Genomic DNA, 23,213 nt, shown 5'->3' on the forward strand with positions numbered 1-23,213 from the left:
TGCTTTTACGAGCAGGAAGGCTATTGATCTGAAAAAAGCAAGTGGTTATCTAGGGGTTGGTTTGGGTTTTCTAATACATAAATTCTGAAGGATCTCTTACTAAATGCAGTATCAATCACTATTACAATGTCTAAGCTGTATATACCTGGGTAAAACTTGCAGAACTAACATAAGTATGGAACTGTGGGATGTATTAATTGAACTTTAAAGATATAAAGCAAGCTCCCTTTATGCATATGGCAATGATGAAAACCCTCTGAACTGAGAATACACTTTCTTTTTCTCCAGAGGAACTCATTCGTGCACAGGGTTTTTTGTACTGTTAGACTAATATGACTGTCCTCAGGAAATGGTTCTGATTTACTGTACTGCAGGATGCCTTGGTTGCTAGCAGAACTTTCTTATCATTGCTGAAACTCTTCATTCACTTTTGTAGGGATGAAAAAAAAGGCCTTGGAAAGGTCATCTCGGACATTTTGCTGCTAAAATGAGGTCTTTTTCAATACCTTAAGCATATTAGCTTGTGCAGTATCTCAAAGCATTAACAAAAAAGGAACATTCAGAAATATGAGGAAACAGGAAAGATATTTCTCATAAAAATTAGGCACTCGGAGGACATTTTCACACTCAGAGGACATTCTGGGGACCAAGATGTTCTGTTTTCTGGCTTTTGTGGTTGCTTCGTTATGTCTATTTTCCTCTTGGTCCTTCTTCCTTTCCATTCACATGGGGAAAAAACTAAAATCAGAGGCATCTTTCATTAAGAGTCTTATGATATTTAGAATCAAGCAGATTATTCAGGATCTCTTCTTGCATCGTGGTTTCAATTGAAAAATGAAAAGAAAGATTACTCAGCTTGTCTGAATATCTATACTTTGGTTGACCCTTTTTGATTTTCCAACAGTGAAAAGGATGTTCCTCTACAATAGTCATAAACTGACAGTCTGATAATCTCAAGGAACTAGGATACGGCTTTGCTCTGCACTTAAGAAAAATATCCCACTGCTTTTTTGCTTGTCTTGATACTGTTGTCTCTTCCTTGGAAGTGCTAAAGATAGCCAATCTGAGGGATGATTTTTAAATCTTATGGCTTTTTACTCCTTCACGAGCTTGTATTCATCTTAAGACTCAACAGAAGATAACATAAAGTGCTGATCCTAAAGTGAAACAATGATTGGAGTGATCCTGCAAACAGAATACCTATGTATGAAGCAAAAAGTCCTTCATAGTCCTGTTTAAACTCCAGCTTCTTTGATGTGATTCTACCAAAACTCAGAAAGAGCTAAAAATTGCTGATTTTCTGAGCTACAATTCAGAATGTGCCATGTTTCAATTATAATACAACTATCCAGAGCAGACACAAAAATCCCTCCACCAATATCCCACTTCTCTGTCCCCTCAGGACAGAATATCACAACGCTCCATACCGCTGCTTTGCATCTAACAGAGCCAATAATGAGTAAGTCAGAGTTACAAACCTTGCTGCGCCCCAAAATACTAAAATACTTGTGCACATGAGGTTATTTTGTGCATGGATACAGGATAGTACAATCATATACCATTCCATACAAATTTCTGTTGCACACTTGGTGCTAAGTGGGACTTCATAATTAATCTATGGAATAGCAGTGACTGTGAGTTTATATAGATGTAGGTAAGTTTCTAGTACTAACCAGCAGAAAAGATGTCCTTTTCCACAATCTACAGCAGGGGCTTTTAGCATAGGGAAGCTAAGTGTATCTGATCCTGTTGAATTTGATCCTTGTCTTGTTAGCCTTACTGCTCTTTCACAGCCTGGTATAGGACACCATTTAATAGCAGGATTATTTTCAACAAAGGCCTGGGGGAAAAAAGGAAAAAAGGAAAATATTTTACCACAGAAGATCAGATTTCATCACTGATATAAAACAGTCTGTATTCATAATCTTCCTTTGAAGGGACAAAGCCAAAAAACATAAGGATAATCTTGTAGCTACTTTAACAGGCTTCTTAAAATACTTATAAAAAGGGAATAATTTAATCTCCACCTTAATAACGGGGTGGATTTTTTTGAATAACAACAGTACTCCGGACTTATGCTAAGATGCAAATGGCTTCCATCCCAAACAAAATGTTCAATGTGTGCAAGTCAATTCCTTTGTCATACGGCTTACTATAAATTTCTACTATATATGCACTGGCAATACACTCATTAACAGAACTGACTCTTGTAGTTGAAAAGAATTAAAACCTTACTGATTGAAACAAAAATCCCACAATATATCTCACCCGAAATAAACTTGAAATCAGAACTAGACTAACTCAGGAATTTACCTCCAATCTTTTTTGGTTAATGTAGCAGGTCTTCTTTTGTAAAACTTACATCTAATAAATGAGGAGGAAAGGAACTTTCACTACTTTGCTTCAAACCTATGCTGATCACCAGCCACTTGAAATATGAAGATGTAAAAGATTAATCAGATCTAGTAATTTAATTTACATCTTGCTGTGTAAGACTGTTTCTGTGTATTAAAGAGACTTGTCACACAGAGAAAGTATTATATTGTAAACAAAAAAAATATTTCTCTACTTTCTTTTGCCCCGCCACCAATAAAGTAGCACATTATCTCAAAGACTCATTCATTACTACACTAGTATAAAAGAAAAAAGGTGAATTAAAAGATTGCTTTTTAAAACAAGTTGCAATGATGGAAAAAAAATTAAGTAATTCGCTTATACTAATAATTTTTTAAAATTTGAACAGGTACTATTTCTGAATGTAAGCAGTCTCTTGGTAATAAAAATAATCCAAAAACTCTTAAAAATTTTAGATTGCCAACACAAACAAGTTTGGCTGATTAAAAGCTTCATATCACCTGTTACAAACATTAGTTTGATCAAATCATTTTATTAATACTGCATTAGGTTACCCATTATGGAAGTATTGCAATTATGTTCTTTCTTTTTTCTCAGTGGTATATCAAACATTGATATTATGGCATATAAGACAGCCAATAATTCAGTGTACATATTAATTTATTACTTTCTACTTGGAAAGTTACAGATGTATTGCAGCATTACAGATATACAGCACAGAGAATTTTTAGGTTATTTTTTATAAAATGAAATACAGTGCAAGAGTACAAGAACATTTTGACAATTTACCTTAATGTCAAATTGAAGGTATCTTTTGTCCATCTCCTTGGAAACCACACTTTCTATGATGTCTACAGGCACAAGCTGGAAACAATCATATGCTGGGCAAAAAATGTTGTGAGCTTCACCTTCCTGAATTTTCAGATTCAAAAATCTGCCAGAATTTTGTCAGTCAGTATTTGTGAATAAAAAGTAAAAGTTAAAAGGCTGCTGAATAATTTATACTAGGTTCACAGATACTCACGATATTCAATTTTTAAACAAAGAATAGGAAATATCCCCTTCTGCTCAAAAGGGCTACAGATTTGATGAACAGCATAGTTAAAAAAAAAATAAAGGAACTCTGTCATGGTTCAAAACTGAGCACCACCAGCAATGCTTAGCCCTATGTGTTTGTGGTTTCCATCCTTGCCATTTATCAGAGGCAGCTCTGCAATGTTTAATTAAACTGAGCATTACTTCTAACTTAAATCAGAAATGGAACATGTAAGTGTAATTAATCTAGGAAATAATTAATTCAATATGCAATTAATTTTTACAACTGTGCTAGTCAAAATAGGTCTGCTCTTGGAAACAAATTTCTAAATGGAGACCTTTATAGTCCCTAAGCACCAGAATGTAAGACAAAACGAGCTCATAAATCTGCAGAAAGCTGGACTTTAACTAACAGTACACAAGGTTGCTCAGTTTAAAAGCAACCTTAATCTGACATCAAGGGTGATACTCATCTCATCAAACTTTAATCATCTGAAGGACAGGCAGCTATTCTAAGTTAGTCACCTGGGATCCTTTCATAGTTAAGGTAGAGAGACTTGCCAATTCATCCCATCTTAGATTCTCATCTTAGAATGGGATAACTCAGTCCTGGCTATGCTCCAAGTATCTTAGAAATGACTGGCTCGGAAAGATGAATGCCACCCTAGATGTGCCACCGCCAACACTTGCTTGACATTGAACTGTAGCTCTGAGTGCATGCACAAATCGCAGTACACATAGTCCAGCACCCAAATTAGAAGCATCATGTCAAGCCAGTGATCTCTTGGTAACTTCTACATCGCTGCATAACAATTTGCAAGACAACAGAGGCATGACTATTAATTTTCTTGCCACTGAAAAGAACTGCCTTCTAAAAGCTCCTATGGCAGAGAAAGTGCTCTTCCTTAACATAGGAGGAATTGGTTCACATAAATTGGGCTGATCTGCAGTAGGACTAGCTGTGCTGATGTGACACTGTAACAAGACACTATAGTGGTACAGTTCAAGTAGTACAATCTCCTGAATGGGACAAAGATGAATATAAAGGCACTGCATACAGATATAATTATTCCTGGGAAGTATGATTAATATTTATACTAGCATAATTATCCATGTCTGAGTTTTTTATGAGCATGACTATTTTGACTTTAAAAAAATTATGTAGTAACAAGAGAATTACCCTAAAAGAACTTTTAAGCTAAATGTACTCCTCAGTTATTAACTCTTAACATAAGAAAGCATTTTGATTGCTTTTCTGACTGGAAATGATTTACGATGCCTAAGTTTAGTGTGCTAAACTAAGAAATGGAATTAAGCAAGTGCTTAATTTAGAAAGTATAAACCCCAATGCTACCAACACCACACACACAGAGAGCAAATCAAGAGTAGGCTCATCTGTTTACACACAGGCTTGAAACATTTGCTTAAGAGTTTTGGTGAATCAGTACCAAAACAAACATTATGTAAGCCTAAAACAGTTGATGGTCACTTTGAGTGACAGCTTAAATATTCGATAGGGTCAAACCAGCAACTCTTTGCAACCCAAACAGTACTTTAACATTAGCTGTTTATGGTCTCTGTCCTTTCCTCTTTGAAATGGCAAGTATGAAAGTTTCTCAAAAGATAGAAAAGTACATATACTCACGCCTCCCAGCATGCTCTGCAGAAGTCATGTCCACAAGGCATATCCACTGGGTCTTCAAACACAGAAATATTACACATACAAATGTCACACTGTAAATGAAAAAAATACTTCCGATTAAGAAATACCCTAAAGCCTTTCATATTGTTAGCAGCACATGTTACGTTGGAAAATCTCAGCAAAAATTTAAAGCAGTGCTCAGTAGGGGAAAAAATCTGATTGCAACCATAGAAAAAGGTTATTTAAGCTATAGAAATAGAAACAGGAAAGATTAGGTATCTCTGTTTCTATACCTCCCTATCCAAAGAACACATTTTGGGGTGCCATCTGTCATGTCCTCCAGCTCAGTAAGTGCTTCACCCTGCAGAGTGCTGGGATCTCAGTCAGAGTTCGAGGGACAAAAGGGACCTGAATTTCTCATCAGCTTCACAGGCAGTCAGAAATGAGTTCGGAGATGACAGAGGCTACAGGAAATGTTTAGCATCTCACACAATCAGGTCCAAATCAAGCTGGAGCAATTTGGTTGTGCAACAGCAGCAACTATTTCAAGTAATAATCTACATAAATACTATTTTTTAAATACTTTGAGGCTTTCAATCAAAATAATGAATAAGTTAAGCTACAAATGTTCCAACAGAAGATACTACTGCTGAATTTTACACAGCTAGGTACTACAGAAAAAATAACATTGAATACTGAGACCTTTACTCTGAAAACACTTAAAGCATAAGGATGAAACTACTCATTGCTTTGATGAAAAATAATATTCATGAAAATAAATATTCATGTTCTTCAAGGAGTACAAACGGATTTTTCTTTGGATTGGAACAAAGATTCCATGAAAATTTACTTCAACTTTCAATACATTAGATATTATACACACATAGGACATTTTCAGAAATGTCTATGGTATGTCACTTTTTAAAAGCACTTGTGTTACAGCCAAAACCAAATCAAACAAGTTGGCCTTTAAAGTGCAAAACTTGATGAAAGCATTTATTGCTGTTTTAGTCATTTCAGCTGCCTGTCTTGCCAAACTTAAATTTTTTTTAGAAGTTGACAATGCATCCAAAATGTTCACTATTAAATTTATATGAGTTTTTCAATTTTGTTTAAAATGTAACTTTAAAATAAGGAATTTCAGGAAGCCCTGAGTTCAAAATATCAAGTACAGGACATTTACTGGAACAGTTTTAAGTAGGATGTAAAATGCAAAATCTGAAAAGGAGCTTTATAGCTTGTGGTTTTATTTTATCTATTCCTTTTAGTTTTCATTTTCCTGCCAGAAAAATATGTATTATTTCATAAACAACATTTTGAAAATATTATTTTCATAGCTCTTTGTAAGATTTTTAAATGAACAGGAATACCAAATGCCTAACTCTGGATTTGGATTTAGATACACTAGATCTAGAATGGCCATCATTATCCAAACCTGTATTCCTAACTTATGGACCATCAATGAATAACAAAACACACAATGTAAAACTGAAGACATGTAATCCTTCATTACACATTTTAGTTAGGAAATATTCCCAGACAATATTTAACTGCTAATGTAAATAAATGTACGATAACATTATTCCTTCTATATAGCTTCTTTTTCAGCATTTTACAATTAAAGAAATAAAAGATTTCTATGCAGGAATGCAAAATCTTGATTTTAATATGAGATCTAGGGATGATCCATTTGCAAGACTGCATGTAATATTCTAGAAAAATGCTTAGGTCATGGAGCAAAAGTTTTATAATGCTGCAGCTGCAGATTATTAAAAAGAGAACTCTGTCTTCCAAAAGAACCACATTGATTTTAATGAAAGGCACTTTCACATTTCAAATTTGCAGTAGCCTTGTAAACCGCTTGAAGCAGCCCACACATAGTAAAAGTAATTATAAGCTTACAGTACACTAGTGGGCTGACATTTCAAAATGCCCACAAAGAGAATTTTGTTTTCTAAAGAAAAAATTTTCAAAAGGCAGGATTCTCAGCATTGAGTACATTCAGGGAAATGGATACAAGGAAAGTGAACATCTTGATAAGTATAAGATAAGAAGAGAAGCTCAAAGGAGCCAAATGCACTGATGTGATTGTAGCTGGACAAAATGCTACTTTGTGAGCGACAGCCAAGGTGAAAACATAGTGCTGTATATTAGCCAGATGCTCAATTGTGTTATTATATAGAATGTTTAAGGTGTCAACTTCTCTGTTCACCACTTTTGGAAAGAGAAACACGTCACGCTCTTACAAACTTACTTTCAGAATGAGATGACAACGCAGCTCGCCTGTTCCCGTAGGTGCGCTATGTTTAGAAATATGCTCTTTTGCCCTGCTAGTTTCAGATCTATTTATAAACTTACCAAAGCTGTCTCAATGTCTCCTGGTGAGGGGCTGGTTTCATCAGGGGAAGTTACAGAAGAGCGAGTAGTGCGTGGAGTTCGTGGAGAAGGGAGCGTATCCCATGCGTTGTATCCGCTTGGAGGGGGAGTTGGCATCTGAACCCCTGAACGCTGGCAGCAGTTCTCTGGATTAGACATCCATGCTTCAAGTAACTTCTCCCTGTCCCAGTCTTCAATAAATATACAGATACAGGAAATTATGCAGCTGACAATGTTTAAAATATATTTTGTAACTGTACCCTCAAAAGAATATATAAGCACTAAGCTAAAACATTTAGAAATAAATAACTATGATAAAGTGTAAGTGAATGGAACTTTAGACATTAAATTTTACAGAACACATTCCAAGATAATACATAATGCAATGTATTTATGTAAGTAACTGCATCGCAAGCATCTTCTCTGCCTGTAATATCAGTCTTAAATAAAATTATTTTTATTACTTATTTACAGCAATTGTAGTAGCTAGGAGACTCAATGAGAAACCAGAACTGCAGTGACTTGCAAAGACAGATCAAAATGTAACACCTTTGCACCGCAGAATTTTCAATATTTTCCCTATTAAAAAAGTCATTGTTCAATATGGATTCACTTTTATCTACTGTGGTTTTTTAAGAAGATGAAGACAAGCGCTACAAACGAAGGAAGAAGATGAAGATAAAACTGGATTGCAAAAAGATTTGTGACCTAATGAGTTACCAGTCTTTATATATGCATGTAAGAGTGACGCATTTCTGGGGAAAAAAAAAAGAAAAAAAGAAAAAAACCCCACATGATTGCAAAAAATACTTCATATATTCTTACTATATTTTTATTCTGCAATTGTTACTGAATGCTTTACTTTTATTGATAATTAACACTGCCCATTTATATACAAAAAAGAACTAGTGAAACAGATTTTATTATGTATGAAGATCTTACAACTAAATCAAAACTTTCTTAATTATTGTTTGAAATGTTTTCTGTTTCTGATTCCTAAGAGTAATACTGAAGATATCATAAAAATAGTGATTTTTCTTCTATTAAAAATACTTAAAAGTTTTCATTTAAATATAAATCTATCAGATTTCTATACGGATTTGAATCTAAACCCATCAACAGTATGCACAGATCAGATGGACTAGAATTTCAGAAGGAAAGAGAAATTTCCCAATTTTTTCCTTTTGCTTTAAATAAATATTTTAAGTTTTTTTTTTTTTTTAAATGTTAGGCACTCCCACTGGAAACTCAATGTTATTAACCAAAAGATCTGTGTTATTTTTATTGAATTTTAGATTTTGTAAGAAAAAGATAAATAGTATTCCTATGCTGTATTAATGCTGGGAAAAAAAAGACATGTGTTCTAAGCACTGAACTTAGTAAAAATACTGCCCTGTCAAATAATGATTGTTGTCATACTAAAATCTGCTCCCTCCCTCCTAATATGGAAAAAAGCCTCGGAGCTGGAGATGATTTACTGATTAGGTGCTTACTTATCTAAGCTAAAACATATAATGGGTTAGTTTTATTTCATTTATTTAAAGGCATGGATGCTGAATCTACTTACACTTCAAAAATTATACATTTTATTAGCATTTTTCAAATTACCCTGAGCTTATAATCTTTCAGAGGGGAGCTGACTGATGCTAAGATACAGATAAAGTTTGCTAAAAGTTTTCTTGAGCTCCTTTGTTTGTACTGTATCTTTAAAATTACCCAGCATTAAGACATGCTACTAAATGGATTCCACTGTGTTTTCTTTACTAACTTAGGAGTTTTAGTAAAATATGAAGTAGTTATATTTGCTGAATTGCCTCTCTTTTATCCTCTAATCAACTGCTGTATAATGAACTAGAAGAGAAACAGGAACAATATTGAAAAAAACACTTGTAGAAAAACTGTAAGTTATTTATTTTCATGACTGCCATAATAACTTTTTTTTAATCTTGGCTCTAACTCTACACATTTCTGTCTCTTAAATAAAAAAAAAAAAAAAAAAAATACACTCTTAACTCTTACAGCCTGTGTCTAAATTGATACAGTTGTACGATAAAGGAAATCGAAGTTTGTTGGATTAAATATTACATGTCTGTAAACTACTGAAAGTAGTACATAAGAATGATCTTTCCAAGTATTTTAGACATGCTTTTCATATATGAAGTGTGAATTAAGTTAAGATTCCACATTATTCTTTTACGAATTTCAAAATTAAATGCAAAAGCATTACAATTTGGTATTTGATGTTTCCCAATTGTTTAAGCCTTTGTAAATAGCTCAGATATTCCCTTTACTAGGCTGAACCAATTCTATGTCTTCATTTCAAATAAAGTAAATTCTGTTTGAATAATTTCCAGTGTATGACTACAGCTACAGGCAAAATAGTCAACTTTCTCATGACTTGCAAATTGTCTGTGCTTCTTTCTCCGCACTGGCCAACTGCATTAAGTTACCACTACATGACTACGGCAACATCAGTAGAATGACCTTTCCAACGCAGACTGATTTCTTCTCAACTTTCCATTCCTGCTTGCTAGATGCTGGCAGACATTTCTCCACAGTTTACATCAACCTCACTACCTTTGGACTTGTTATGGACTGTGCTGTGAGTTTGAACAGTATTGTCATCATTTTCTTCCTCAAAATATCTGCATGGGTTACAGAATCTGCCTACCTGCTTAGCGAAATATTTAGTAGTATTTGAGAATCCAAATTAGCATTGAAATATTGTACCTATTATAAATACATTATAAGAATTAAAAATATAAATACATTATAAGAATTAAAAAATAATCAACATTTAAAAACATATATGCAAAGACTGTGCCTTAAATATCATTAGACTGGAAAAAGTTTATGTTAACTTAATTGAATGTTAAAGTTCATGTTGATTTAATTCAAGGTAAAAAGGAACACAAATACCAACTATTGAAAAGAATGTAAAAGTGATGAGTTTCAGGTACCATACCTCCTCATGAAAGTCTGCCAAATGTTGTGGGTTTAAAATAATATTTTCCTATTTCACTTTTCCCTCTCCCTTTTATTTTCACAAGGAGCCCTCAAAAATAATAGGGTATGAAAGCTTAATCCAGCAATACGGTGATGAGTATGCAAACCATTAACTGCCTGAGTAGTTCCTTTGACATATAGTAACAATGCAGATGCTTCAGTAAGCATAAGTTTTGAATCACTGAATCAAAGCCTAAAGCTTCCAGTGAGTTTCAGAAAGATACTTTTGTCTGGAATGAACACACTGAATTCAGTATATCCTCATTCTGACAACCCTAGATTAAATTACATAACAAGAGCACAGACTGATTTCAGTGAAATTAAACTAGTTACAGATATACACATGGAAAAGTATACCCTGTATTAAAAGAGTAACTATAAAAATCCTTCAAAGGACGTATACTCATATGCTTTAAACCCCAAGGCAATTTCCAACCACTTATTACAATGCTCAGACTGCTTTTATTGCAACAAAAAAATAAATAAATCCAAAAATTTTGATCCAGTTTTATGCAGAAATATATAGTGGCAGAAAACCAATGGTCTGACAAAAATAGGTACAATGAATTTGACCTTTTTGACATATAGAGCCATGGAAACTCTACTTCTGTGTCTCTCACTACAATAGGAAAGCTCTGTTTCTACAGTCTGCTTAAGTTAAAATGTCTTCCATTATAATTCCTAGTTTGAATCACTTTGCTATCAGCTTCCCTGCCGGCCTCAATGCTTTTTGACATACTGCAGCTGTACTTCTTTCTGAAGTACTGTGTGAACTGTTTCCTGGTATTTCATTAACCGTTACTTATCTTTTACTTGGAAATAAAAAGTAAACATACAACTGCAATTTTGTTTTTGCTGAAAACAGTTTTTTAGTCTTTAAGGTTTTGGATTACCATGTGCCCGAAGTAGAGCTTCTGCAGTAAAGAGCGGGGCTTGGAGCATGTCAGCAGATTCCACAATCAGCATATCCTTAAGCCTTCGCAGGTCCTGAAGTCTTAGCCCCTCATATGGCTTTGTGAGGAAGAAGAAAGACAATTTACGTCTAGCAGTATTTTCCAGTTAGTCTCTAATTCCGTATGAAAATGAAAACATTCAAAGCACTTTTACTGATCATCATCTCAACTGTGAGGTAATATGTGACAAAATTTATTCATTGTGCAGACCAATGACCATGCAAAGCTATATGGAAACACTGTCATTTTACAATATTTATAGTATGATTGTACATTTCGAAATCTAAAAGACAATATCTCTAGAGTTCTCATTATAGTTGCAGGCCATGTTGAAATGATGAACTAGCCTAACATTGACCTTTTCTCTCTCAAAAAAGCTAGATTTTCACAGGATCTAGCTGAATGTTTAAGTGATTAAACCTCAAATATTGTGGCATGGGTATGAGAATGCATGACTAGATCTGAACTAAGGATTTGAGGGGAGAGTGAGAGAAAGGACAGGTTAACATATGTTGCATATAGATCCTCTGACACTATATACATGAATTGAGACCTATTAACTTTCAATTAATCTGAAGGAGGGTATACTGAGATACTAGATAGTAAGAATGGATACATATGTGAACAGAATCAGGTACAGGTCTTTTGAGGCAATACCAACCTTAGAAGAAATGGAGAAGTCAGTCATGAATAGGATATATGAGGCATGCAGTTAGAGGTTCACAGAAACACAGAATGGTTGAGGTTGGAAGGGACCTATAAAAGTCATTTGGTCCAACCCTCCTGCTGAAGCAGGAACACCTAGAGCCAGCTGCCCTGGGATTTTGAGTATCTCCAAGGTTGGCGATTCATTCTCTTTGAGAAACAGTGGCCAATTCTGATAGCCCTACACATCAGAGCAGATCATCCAGCTGCCTTCCTGATCTGGAGCTCCATCCAGCTTATTATAGTGTTAAAAAAAGGTCAAATTAGAAAAACAAACAGGCAATAATTTTAGGATTCTGAATTAGCTCCAAGCAAGATTCTGGAGATGCATACACGTTTCACAGACTCCTTTTTAAAACTAAGAAAGGACGAACATGACAGCAAATAATACATTTCTTAGTGTCGTACAGGTAAAATGCCCAAAAGGTAGAAAGACAAAAACAAGTGGGAGGATATGTACAGAGAATGGATACAGAAAGGGTATGTAAAAAAATTATTCTTACATTGTTTTTATTTATATAAAAGATAGCTAATAAAAGATTTAAAACATTTGACATCAAACTGATGTGTGGTGCTCAGGACTAATTAGGAACCTGGCCACCAAATGGCAATTGTATTCACCAGTTCGGAGAGAAAGGACACAGAGCAGCAGCAACAACAGATAACCACAGTTAAGACCATGCATTGATATTATTTACTATCTATATTTTGATTTTATGCAGAGCATAGTCCAGGACCCTCCAGTGCTCGATAATATACACACACATGCACGCATGCACACATAGACATGAAGGAAAAGACTGGTTTTGTCCTCGGAAGTTTACAATCCAAGTCTACTGTGCAGATAACCCTTTCAGGATAACAAGTAGAAGGCAGATGAGATGGGGAGAATGGATATCCTGGGCTTCTAAATGATTTTGTTCTTTTGAGACACCTACTCTAAAAACATAACATTCTTCCTACACTCTAGATATCATAATGAACTCTATAAAATACATCTAAACACATAACTGACTCTCACAAGGACCTCTTCTGTTAGCTGGTCAGTAAAATAAACAGGAACTTCTTGATGTTAGAAACTTTGTGATCAGCAGGAGTAATGGTGACATGACTCTGCATCGGGTCTTTGTCCTTTTTGAAAAAGCAAGAAAAGCAGAAGAGAAATGGACTGTGTCCTGACCTTTATTTTGATTGCCCAAGTTCAGGGAGTTTCTGTATGTCCTTCCATTGCTGATCACGCATGACTCAGTAAAGGACAATCTGAACCTTAATGGCTTGCACTGAAATAAATCTGGGCCACTTGATTCATAGCATGCTGGAATTTGACTGACCTACTTAATTTCTTACAAAGGAGATAATTTATAAAAACATGTTAGAGAGACAGAGATACAAACAGCTGGGTGCCTGAATGATTATAATTGCATGAATATATTGAAAAAAAATGGAAGCAAAGAGTAAATGGTCTTGACTGAATCTGAACTGCATTTTTAACTGTAATTGTAAAACAAGCAGCTTTGTCAGCACAACAGTACTCAATTCTTGAAGACCACATATATCATAGAGAGGAATGTCTTTTCTTAAACCTGCAACACATATGCATATTTTAGGAACTAGTATTTTATCCTGAAATGCAGATATGCTCAAAATTTTATTTAACTGATTGGTTCTAGGTCAAACTCTGGCAATTATCTCCCTTGAGTAACACACTATTATATTATCTCAGCTGGAACATTCCACACAACCCAGCAGGGATTTTTGGATCCTGCAGTTTTTAAGAATCCTAATTTTGTCTTTTTAAGTAATGAGGGAAATATTTCTTAAGAATGTGTTTGAAACTTCAGACATTTGTTTCATAAAATGATATATGAGCCCACAGAAGAAGCTGAAAAGAAGACAAATTTTAGGCTGGCACAGTTAAGTAGCTTAATCTGGAAATTCCAGAGTGAAGGCTTTATACAAGGAGAACCCTTAAAAATGTTAATGTGTGCAAGACAGAGTCTTGTAGAGACTTGTGAAGACACAGTCTTTAGTTATAAGGATGTATATCCTTTACGTAATATCACAGAGGTTTGTTTTTAACTACTTCAAACATCGATGACTTATCTCTGCGCTACCATATACTGTAAAGATTTTAATTACAGTTTATGACACTCAGAGGCCTCCTTTAATACTCATTTATGGAGGAGCTCTTTATTGATATTTGCTGTGAAAAAGGCATTGTTCAAAATTAGCATCATTTAACTATATAATGATTTTGGAATATCTTATTTGAGTTACTACATTAACGCATTGGTGAGCTTCTCACTACAGATTTCAACACTCTTGTATTCTCAAGAGCATTGCTTTTTAACTATTTTCTCCTCAATTTTTTACCACTAATATTTAGATATCCTAAATTATATAGTTGGTTTTCTGCTGAAAGTACTTTTAATATGTAAGCTGATTATTTTAACAGTTCATTTCAAACTATTATTATTTTCTTCACTTTTAAAGTACTATTAAAACAGACAAGGGCAAAGTAACTCTCTGCTACAGTGATGACTATATAATTAAATGGTGTCAAATATACTTCATGTAAATATCCTCCTCTATGGGTGGATGGAGTTCTATAGTTAATGGAGTCATATATTTATAAAATTATCTATACTCCATTTAACTCATTCAAGTATAAGTATATGCATATAAATGTGTGTGTATATATATATAAACTATCTGTAGTCCCTTTCTCTCCTTTCACTTAATAAACCATTCTCTATCTGGAGAAATAAAGTACATTTTAATAATTTTAGATAACTCTTTGTATTTATGATATTTGCATTATATATATATTTACATTACATCAGTTCTGAAATTGAAGAAATATGTATTTCTCTTAGTCTGACTGAGAGCCAGAATTGTTCTGGATGATCAGTTCTCAAGAACTGCTCATTCCCAGGTGTTTCTTAAGTTTAAAACATTGCATGATGTGATTGAAATGAAGGTGCCTGTTATCTTCCAGGGGTACATCACCCAGACAAACATGGTCCCATGCTAGAATAAACAGCAAATGAAAAGACTGCAAGTAAAACAACCAAAATCTATAAAAGCAGTTTAAAAAATAATCAGTTACTGTCATATTATTTAGTGTAACTTCAAATAGATTTAAAAGATAAATATAAACTTAGATTTTATACAACAGAGGTATTTTTTTGGAGATTGTTCATCAACAAAGTAAGAGAAAAGAATCAAGACAGTCATCTGAAATACTCTCCTGTCTTATTTTCTAATACCCTTTCCACTGCCCACACATCATAGATGGATCTTCTTTTGCTGTAACTACAGTGCTAAGACAGTCACACTCTATACTCCGTTCTTAAAACGTTTAGCATTTCCATTTTATATAGGGAGATACAGATTATGTGTGTGTTGGTATGTTGTTTTCCTTCCAACCTGCATTTTGTGGAAACACACTTAACAACCATGTTTGTGTTTCAAAACTATTAGGGCCTGTTTGCTACCCATCTTTAACTGCAGTCTCTAATTTGATGACTAAAAATGTTTGAGGTGTACTAAACCCAAAGTAAAATGGAAATGTTCCTTTCAAAATATGCTTCAGGGAGCACTGCAGTAAAATGAGATTTTAAAAGGTTGGGTAACTGTATGACAGAAATGGATTTTATTCAGAAACTCTTGTGGAAGGAGTAAACTGTTGGAAGATGGACAGCTCTTTGTCAGGTTCTCAAATTTGAAATGTGGGTCAACTCAGCAATCTATATCTCTTAACGGCTTGAGAGCCTCTGTAATCAAAGAAAGGTATGTGCAAGTTATTTTTTCCAGTATTACAAGTGTTTCAATTCTAAACATGAGCACTCATATAATTCCTTGGTAATATTTCAATGTGAATAACACCACAACTGATTCTCAAGATCAGAAACAAAGCTTTGTTATTACTCTGAGTATACACACGTAATTCAATGACACTGCACAGAGCACTACGAAAATCTTTTGCTCTGTATGAGAAAGAGGATTATCTTCTGCTGTAAACATGGCAGGTCTGGAAGGGGAGGTAGTGGGTACCATCGTTCCAGATACTACTGTGCATATCATAAACACCCGAGTTAAGCCTGTTCGGCTGTTTTGCCTGGGAAGAAATCCTATTCACGGTTTTCAAATGTTTTATCTTTTCCTCTAACCTTCAACCAAAAGATGAAATTACTTTGAAAATGCATTCCTTAGTATTCCAAAGTTTTTTAATTCTCTATGAATTAATTTTTTGTGTTTTGGAAGGATGTTAAAAGGCATCACTGAACAATTACAATCTAAATACTATGTTAAACAAGCATTTTGCACACTCACTTCCCTCAGTGTTTAATACTTTTTAAAAATGAAATTGAGAGAAAAAAAAGTAGAGGACTATCTTTGAGGGGCAATTTTGGTGAAGGATATGTGTTCTGGGGAAGGCTTTTGGATCACTTCTTATGCCCTATTAAGATAACAGCTGGAGGCATCACCATAGCCAGTCAACAGCATAACCATCCAAATAGTTCTACAAGGAGTGGTAAACTGCAATCGTGGCAGGAAACTGCAGCAGTCTTTTAATGTGGTTTTACCAACAGAGAAAATATAATTTCAAACTATATTGTTACAACAATTTGGGTGTCACTATATGGGAATATTCAGAGAAACTAAAAGGAGTTAATTACGTTTGTTATTTCAATGTACAATTCAAGTATACTAAACCTCATCTCAAAACCTCTCACGTAGGAATAAAGAATCTAATTAAGCTTGTTTATATTTGAATTTATTCAAGAAAATTAGTCAGAAAATGAATTGAACAGTACAAAGGCTTTCTTACCCTCAAATAAAAGAGACCATGCATGGCATTATTCAGGGAAACAACTGATGTGATCTAAGCCTACTCATATGTAAATCTTAATGAATTTTCTTTTAAGTGTCATTAGGTCATAAGTGGGCTAAGTTAGTAAAAGGCAAGGCCATGCTGCTTTTGAAGGGAGTAGCCATACATAAATCTATTGTCCTTTAATTTACACAGAATTATTCATAATATTTACTGAATCATATAATTTATCTATGTATTGTTATTTAGAATTTTAGTTAATTAAAATCTGATAATGGATGGGAGAGGGAACTTTTGCTCAGAATCTTTTTGATCAAATTATCCTTATCAAATCACAGTCTTCTGTAAAGCATACCAGAATTCAAGCAAATTTTTGTCAGTCAATTAGCCTCTCTCTTTCAGAAACTGACTTCAAAATAACAACACTTGTTACTACCTGTTTTTCAGACAAGTTCTGGTATGCAGTAGCTTCAGGCATCATGTCATAAAACAAGAAAGTAAATGCACTGTTTTGAAATCCTGCAATACTCAGCTGGTTTTTGGTGACATTCAACCCAGTCTCAGTATAGGAAGATCCACCAGAACATTTTCCCTATTCTATCCCATAGATTTTCTCCTTTTCAGAATTTCTCCTACCCTCATTTTTAGACGGAGAATCATCTTAAGGAATAAAAATATGTAAAAAATGTTTAGTTTAGAGAAACTGTTTTCCAGCTTACTGGTCTCACTGTATTTCCTCCGGCCTCACAGCCTGCAACACTTTCAAGACAGTCCACGTAATTAAGTATATGAATAAAACTTCTCTTTAGTTTTGACAATGTATTTGTCATGTTCTCTGAGTGTGTCGGGTTTGCGTGGCAAGGTTTTGGTAGCGGGGGGGGCTACAGGGGTGGCTTCTGTGAGAAGCTGCTAGAAGCTCCCCCTGTGTCTGACAGAGCCAATGCCAGCCGGCTCCAAGACGGGCCCACCGCTGGCCAAGGCCAAGCCAATCAGCGCCTCTGTGATAACATATTTAAGAAGAAGAAAAACACTTAGAGAGAGAGAGCTTTTGCAGCCGGAGAGAGGAGTGAGAAGATGTAAGAAACTCTGCAGACACCAAGGTCAGTGCAGATGGAGGGGGAGGAGGAGCTCCAGGCGCCGGAGCAGAGATCCCCCTGCAGCCCGTGGTGAAGGCCATGGTGAAGCAGGCTGTCCCCCTGCAGCCCATGGAGGAAGGATGAGGGGGTGTAGAGATTCCACCTGCAGCCCGTGGAGGACCCCACGCCGGAGCAGGTGGAGGCACCTGAAGGAGGCTGCGGCCCGTGGGAAGCCCACGCTGGAGCAAGTTCCAGGCCGGACCGGTGGACCCGTGAAGAGGGGAGCCCACGCCAGGGCAGGTTTGCTGGCAGGACTTGTGACCCCGTGGGGGACCCCACGCTGGAGCAGTTTGCTCCTGAAGGTCTGCACCCCGTGAGAGGGACTCCATGCTGGAGCAGGGGAATGTTGAGAGGAGTCCTCCCCCTGAGGATGAAGAAGCGGCAGAAACACCGTGAGATGAACTGACCGTAACCCCCATTCCCCGTCCCCCTGTGCCGATGAGGGGGGGAAGGTTGAAGCCGGGAGTGAAGTTGAGCCCGGGAAGATGGGAGGGGTGGGGGGAAGTGTTTTAAGAGTTGATTTTATTTCTCATTCCTCTACTCTGTTTTGCCTAGTAATAAATTAGATGAATTCCCTCTCTAAGTTTGCTCTGTTTTGCTCGTGACGATAATTAGTGAGTGATCTCTCCCTGTCCTTATCTCGACCTATAAGCATTTCGTTATGCCTTTTCTCCCCTGTTTAGTGAAGGAGGGGAGTGAGAGAGCAGCTCTGGTGGGCACCTGGCCCCCAGCCAGGCTCAACCCACCACACTGAGTTTAACTTGAAACCTATAAAGAGCTGTGTTAAAATCAAATGGTTTACAAACACACAGTACAAAGTACAGTACCTACTGAAATACTTGGCAGAATTTTGTCACAATGTAACTGCTACAAATATAAATGTGTAAAATACCCCAAATTTAAAGTATCCTCTGACCTCTTTTTTGTCTAAAGCAGCATATTCAGCTTCAATGCTTTCAGCCTCAGGATCACGTGAAAATACCATTCGAGATTCCAGGTTAAGAGCCAGCTCTTTGTGGTGTTGTTTCTCTGCACAGTCACATGGGGTATCTTTATTTTCATTTTCTGCAAACAAATCTCCACCATGTTTTACTAGAAGCTGAAAAGTAAAATGGCAAAGTAAACAGTTATTAATTACCAACTCTAATAATACCCTGAAGAAAAGATATGTCAGTTAAGAGAACAAAAAATCTATGAACAAGGAAAACAGAAAGAAGAGACAAATATAACAGCAATGGTCTTTGGGAAACAAAGATTCTCCGTTGTTATTGAATAAATTACTGCTTGATTTCATACATAATTATACCTATACCCACCATAATTCCATGGAACCACAAAATCTCAGAAATATGTTACAAGGCAATGCTGTACAATATGTCTCTGTTAGGTTTTAAACACTGAAATTCTGTTCTACTGCTATGGTTGGTGCTCTGTAGAAAATAAGGGGCCTGAGGTCCTCAAGCACCTGGTAAGATGGAGCTAGAAACACCTTTAAATATACTTTATTTATGGTCCACCATTCTTCCCAGCACTGGTACACTGGTGGTGACAGAAAATGGGAGATTCCTTGGGTAGGAGGGAAGATGGGGTACCTATTAACACATAACACATAATACTACTGGTAGCTCTACCTTATGTTTGAGAACATGAGAAAAATGAAATTAAATCAGTCTAATTCTAATAATTCTAATACAGTCTAGTATTACACCATTTCACCAACCTTGTCTCTTGCCAGTAACCATGCAGAAATGCAGTCTCTAGCTAATAAACACTAATTGTGCTGCTCTCATTACCTTGCCAACCTTGCCTCCTGCTATAATAAGCAAGGACAACAAATGCCACAGATTTTAAAGGCAAACAATGGACCATTTTGCTGATTTATTATGACATCTTTATAACACGTGCTAAACTTCTAACGATGGAGCACCCAGGACAATCATTCACTACTTATATGATTTGACTCATTTCTAAAGAAAACTAAAATCTATAAATATTATCTTGCCTTCAGACCGTGACAACACTATCCTGTATTTTTAGCCAGGATATTTCAAAACTCAGCTTTTCATTTTTATACTTCTAAAAAAAATATTTCCCCCAAATGATCTCACACATAAACCTTTTAGATCATGATCAGTGACTTCTTACTTTTCAGCAGACTGTACTTCCTTCACTTGTCACTATAAAATATAGAATGTATTTTACAAACCTGGAATCATTGCTGCAGATTCTTTGGAAACTTTTCCCACGTTCTCCAAAATAAAAAGAAATGCAAACCCAAAAATACCACAAACCAGTGAAATAACAAGATTTAGTTGAGAAGATATTAGTGTCATTAAGTATGACACTATATTTTATCTTCATAGCAGAGTATAAGGCAGAAACAAAGATAATACTAGGATAATTATCAAGATACCCAGCCTACAGTTACCTTGTTCTATCTAAACTTCTTACCATTGCCGAAACTTTGTTAACATGAGTTTCACATTCTGTCTGTACATTTTAAACTCTAACAGAAATTTAATTGAGGCAACTAGGACACCTTCTGAGGAAGAAAAATAATAAATATACTTGAAAGAACACTCCATAGACCTATGCAGCTCAAAATCTAATCTACAAGATGAGGAATATGCCAATCAAGAAGTTTTTAATAATGATGCCATATTTCTCTGGAAGCACTGTTAAAAAGGCTTCTGTTTCTTAAGTAATTAAAAGGAGATTAATAATTTAAAGAATCACATTAATAATTTAAACAATTGCAAAAATGTCATTTATTATGCCAAATATGCTGTGATAGAGTGGAATATACCTGCATAGAATCAAATCTATTCAGCATGAAAGTTAAGTCTTTTTTCTATTCAGTATTTTGAGGTAAGCACATTAACTTTGCCCAAACTATCTTTAGCAATGGGTTCCCCACAGCTGTTCTGCTCAGAGGAGAATTTTAACATATGTGAATGGAGATGTATCAAGACAACACATCTGACTATGCACTCTGAACAGATCAACTAGTAGGTGGCTCACCCACAAGGGACTATGTTTGTTTTTTTCCTTTTCTTATGTGGGTGTGGTGGGGATAGGGGAAGATACAAGGCTGGGACTTTCCTGAAAAGTTATGGAAAAAGGAGACGATTAAAGAGGAGTGCTGCTCTGAAGTGAGAGTAACTACCACAAAACTGGGCAAAAGCTGCTCCTGGGGTTTTAAGTAACCTTCAGTTTACTGGAAAGAGGGAAGATGACTTGAGGGTTAGGCGATTCAGTTTTTTATCTCTTTTTGTTTTATTAAGAATTTTAATGCTTAAATACTTCCAAGAACAGAGAGATCATTGTTAAATTCCTTCACCTGTTTCAGGCTTTTCCTAATACAGTGTTCCTGTTCATAATCCTGTTCCTGTTGAAGAAGTTAGAAGGACTACAGACTATACCAGAGGACTTAAGATATCTCAGATAGGACCACTCTTAGGATCCCTATGGTAGGGCACATAGCAAAGTCTGAACTTGGGGGTGTACTCTATGTTTCTAATGTAGAAACTGTGACTAGGTAGACTACATAACTGTGCCGAAACTCTGGCAAACTGCAATCCATGTGGATCAGTCTGTAAATTCTTCTTCCAAGACAAACTGAATGCAAATCAGAGTCAGAAATGGTTTAGTCAGTTGAACGGTATGTATTGTCATGATAACATAACCCAGTTTATGTAATTGAATGGGGAACTAGCAGTCTAGTAGTTGGATTCATCTAATGAATCATATCACAGACAGTGAGAAATAGAACTATAATTTGTGAAGAAACACAAACCATGAACTTTCATGATGAGTTTAAAACCAATCAATTTTACAGTCTGTACTTAAAAGCTGCAGCCCAGCTCCAGAACCACAATTTACTCTGCAGCGACTGTGATTCCTTCTGACTTTATACTCTGCCTGGATCTTACTCTTTGAGCCCATTTCCTTCATGCTCTTGAAATTACAACTTTTGAACAGCTGTGTCTACCTCTAATACCACTGTATAGCCCCATTTGGGGGCAGGAAGGCAGAATGATTGAGGCAGAAGACTCCTTGCTCAAATCCCTTGTAAATTTGAAGTTACCTGGGGATCTCAAGTGTAGAGAGCGTGACAGAAGACAACGAAATAAAGAGTTTCTGTGGATAATGTAATTTTTCTTTTTTTTTCCTTTTTTTTTTTTCTTTTTTCCAGTATATATTGATATGGGTCCAACTGAAAGCACTTTACAAGTCAGTGTAATAGACATAATATTTCACAAATGTGAGTAAGCAAGCTTGTAAATAGCAGAAATTGAAATATATTGGAAACTGGTTACTAAACTTATGTTCTGTTTACCATTTCTCTACCAGAAGCAACCATTCTCATGTCAAATCATTTTATGTGAGTGTTTTTCACCAACTGTGCTCAAAGAGGTCGTTAAATGCTAAATCCTGGTATCTCCCATTTTCTGATATGACATGCACATTTGTCCTCTAATGTACAATAACATTTAAAAGCAAATGGATCTTCTTGGGGAAGGCTAGATAGAACAACTATGACTGAAAATCCTTGTAGCCAGAATTTATCAGGCAGCTGGATGAAGCAAGTGACATTAAAAAAGAGAACAAGAGAAAAGTACACAGTCCTTTGCAATTAATATTTTTGATGGTTTATCAAATCTAAAAAGAATTAAAAGTTGACAATCAAGATAAAAGCATAGACCTAGGAGACAGACTGATACTTGTTTACAAATCAATCGCATCAAAAGAGGCACTAAATCAGTCATCTAACCATAGAAATAAAGAAAGATTCGTTCTAGCTGATGGGAAGAGCAAGGCAGTACCTGTGCGTAATTCAGTTACCATGCGCATAATTAGCTGGGTCTGAGTATAATTCAGCTAGGAAAGACTGCACGGTGACTTGCCTCCATGGTGAAAATCAGTAAGTGTAATTTCTAGGGACATGTTGAAGACAAAGTGCTAGCACAGAGCTTGGAGAGCTGTAACAACATGGGGCAGAGAAGAGAGAAGGTACAGGGGCAAGATTCAGGCTGTGACACTGGAGGTTAAGTATCAGCATCTAACAGCAGCATCTTCTTAACTCCTCTCAGTACTGAGTAGAGGACCAGAGAGACAGAGGCTTAAGTTATAGTACAGAAAATGGCGTAAGGAAGCTGAATTTCCAT

The 23,213-nt window shown here is 35.7% G+C and overlaps 1 protein-coding gene across 5 annotated transcripts in view; it reads right to left on the reverse strand.

Annotated features, from left to right (window-relative positions):
• ANKIB1 (ankyrin repeat and IBR domain containing 1) overlaps positions 1-23,213 on the reverse strand; it is a 107,762-nt gene that overhangs the window by 19,041 nt on the left and 65,508 nt on the right. For all 5 annotated transcript variants that reach the window (XM_054814058.1, XM_054814056.1, XM_054814054.1 and 2 more), the window contains exons 4-9: positions 18,962-19,144; positions 11,308-11,425; positions 7,391-7,599; positions 5,036-5,124; positions 3,145-3,289; positions 1,674-1,840 (exon numbers count right to left, since the gene is read on the reverse strand). In XM_054814058.1, coding sequence (XP_054670033.1) covers positions 1,674-1,840; positions 3,145-3,289; positions 5,036-5,124; positions 7,391-7,599; positions 11,308-11,425; positions 18,962-19,144 — 911 coding nt within the window. The remainder of the gene's footprint in view (positions 1-1,673; positions 1,841-3,144; positions 3,290-5,035; positions 5,125-7,390; positions 7,600-11,307; positions 11,426-18,961; positions 19,145-23,213) is intronic.

Source organism: Grus americana, chromosome 2, assembly GCF_028858705.1.
Source record: "Grus americana isolate bGruAme1 chromosome 2, bGruAme1.mat, whole genome shotgun sequence".
Taxonomy (NCBI): Eukaryota; Metazoa; Chordata; class Aves; order Gruiformes; family Gruidae; genus Grus; species Grus americana.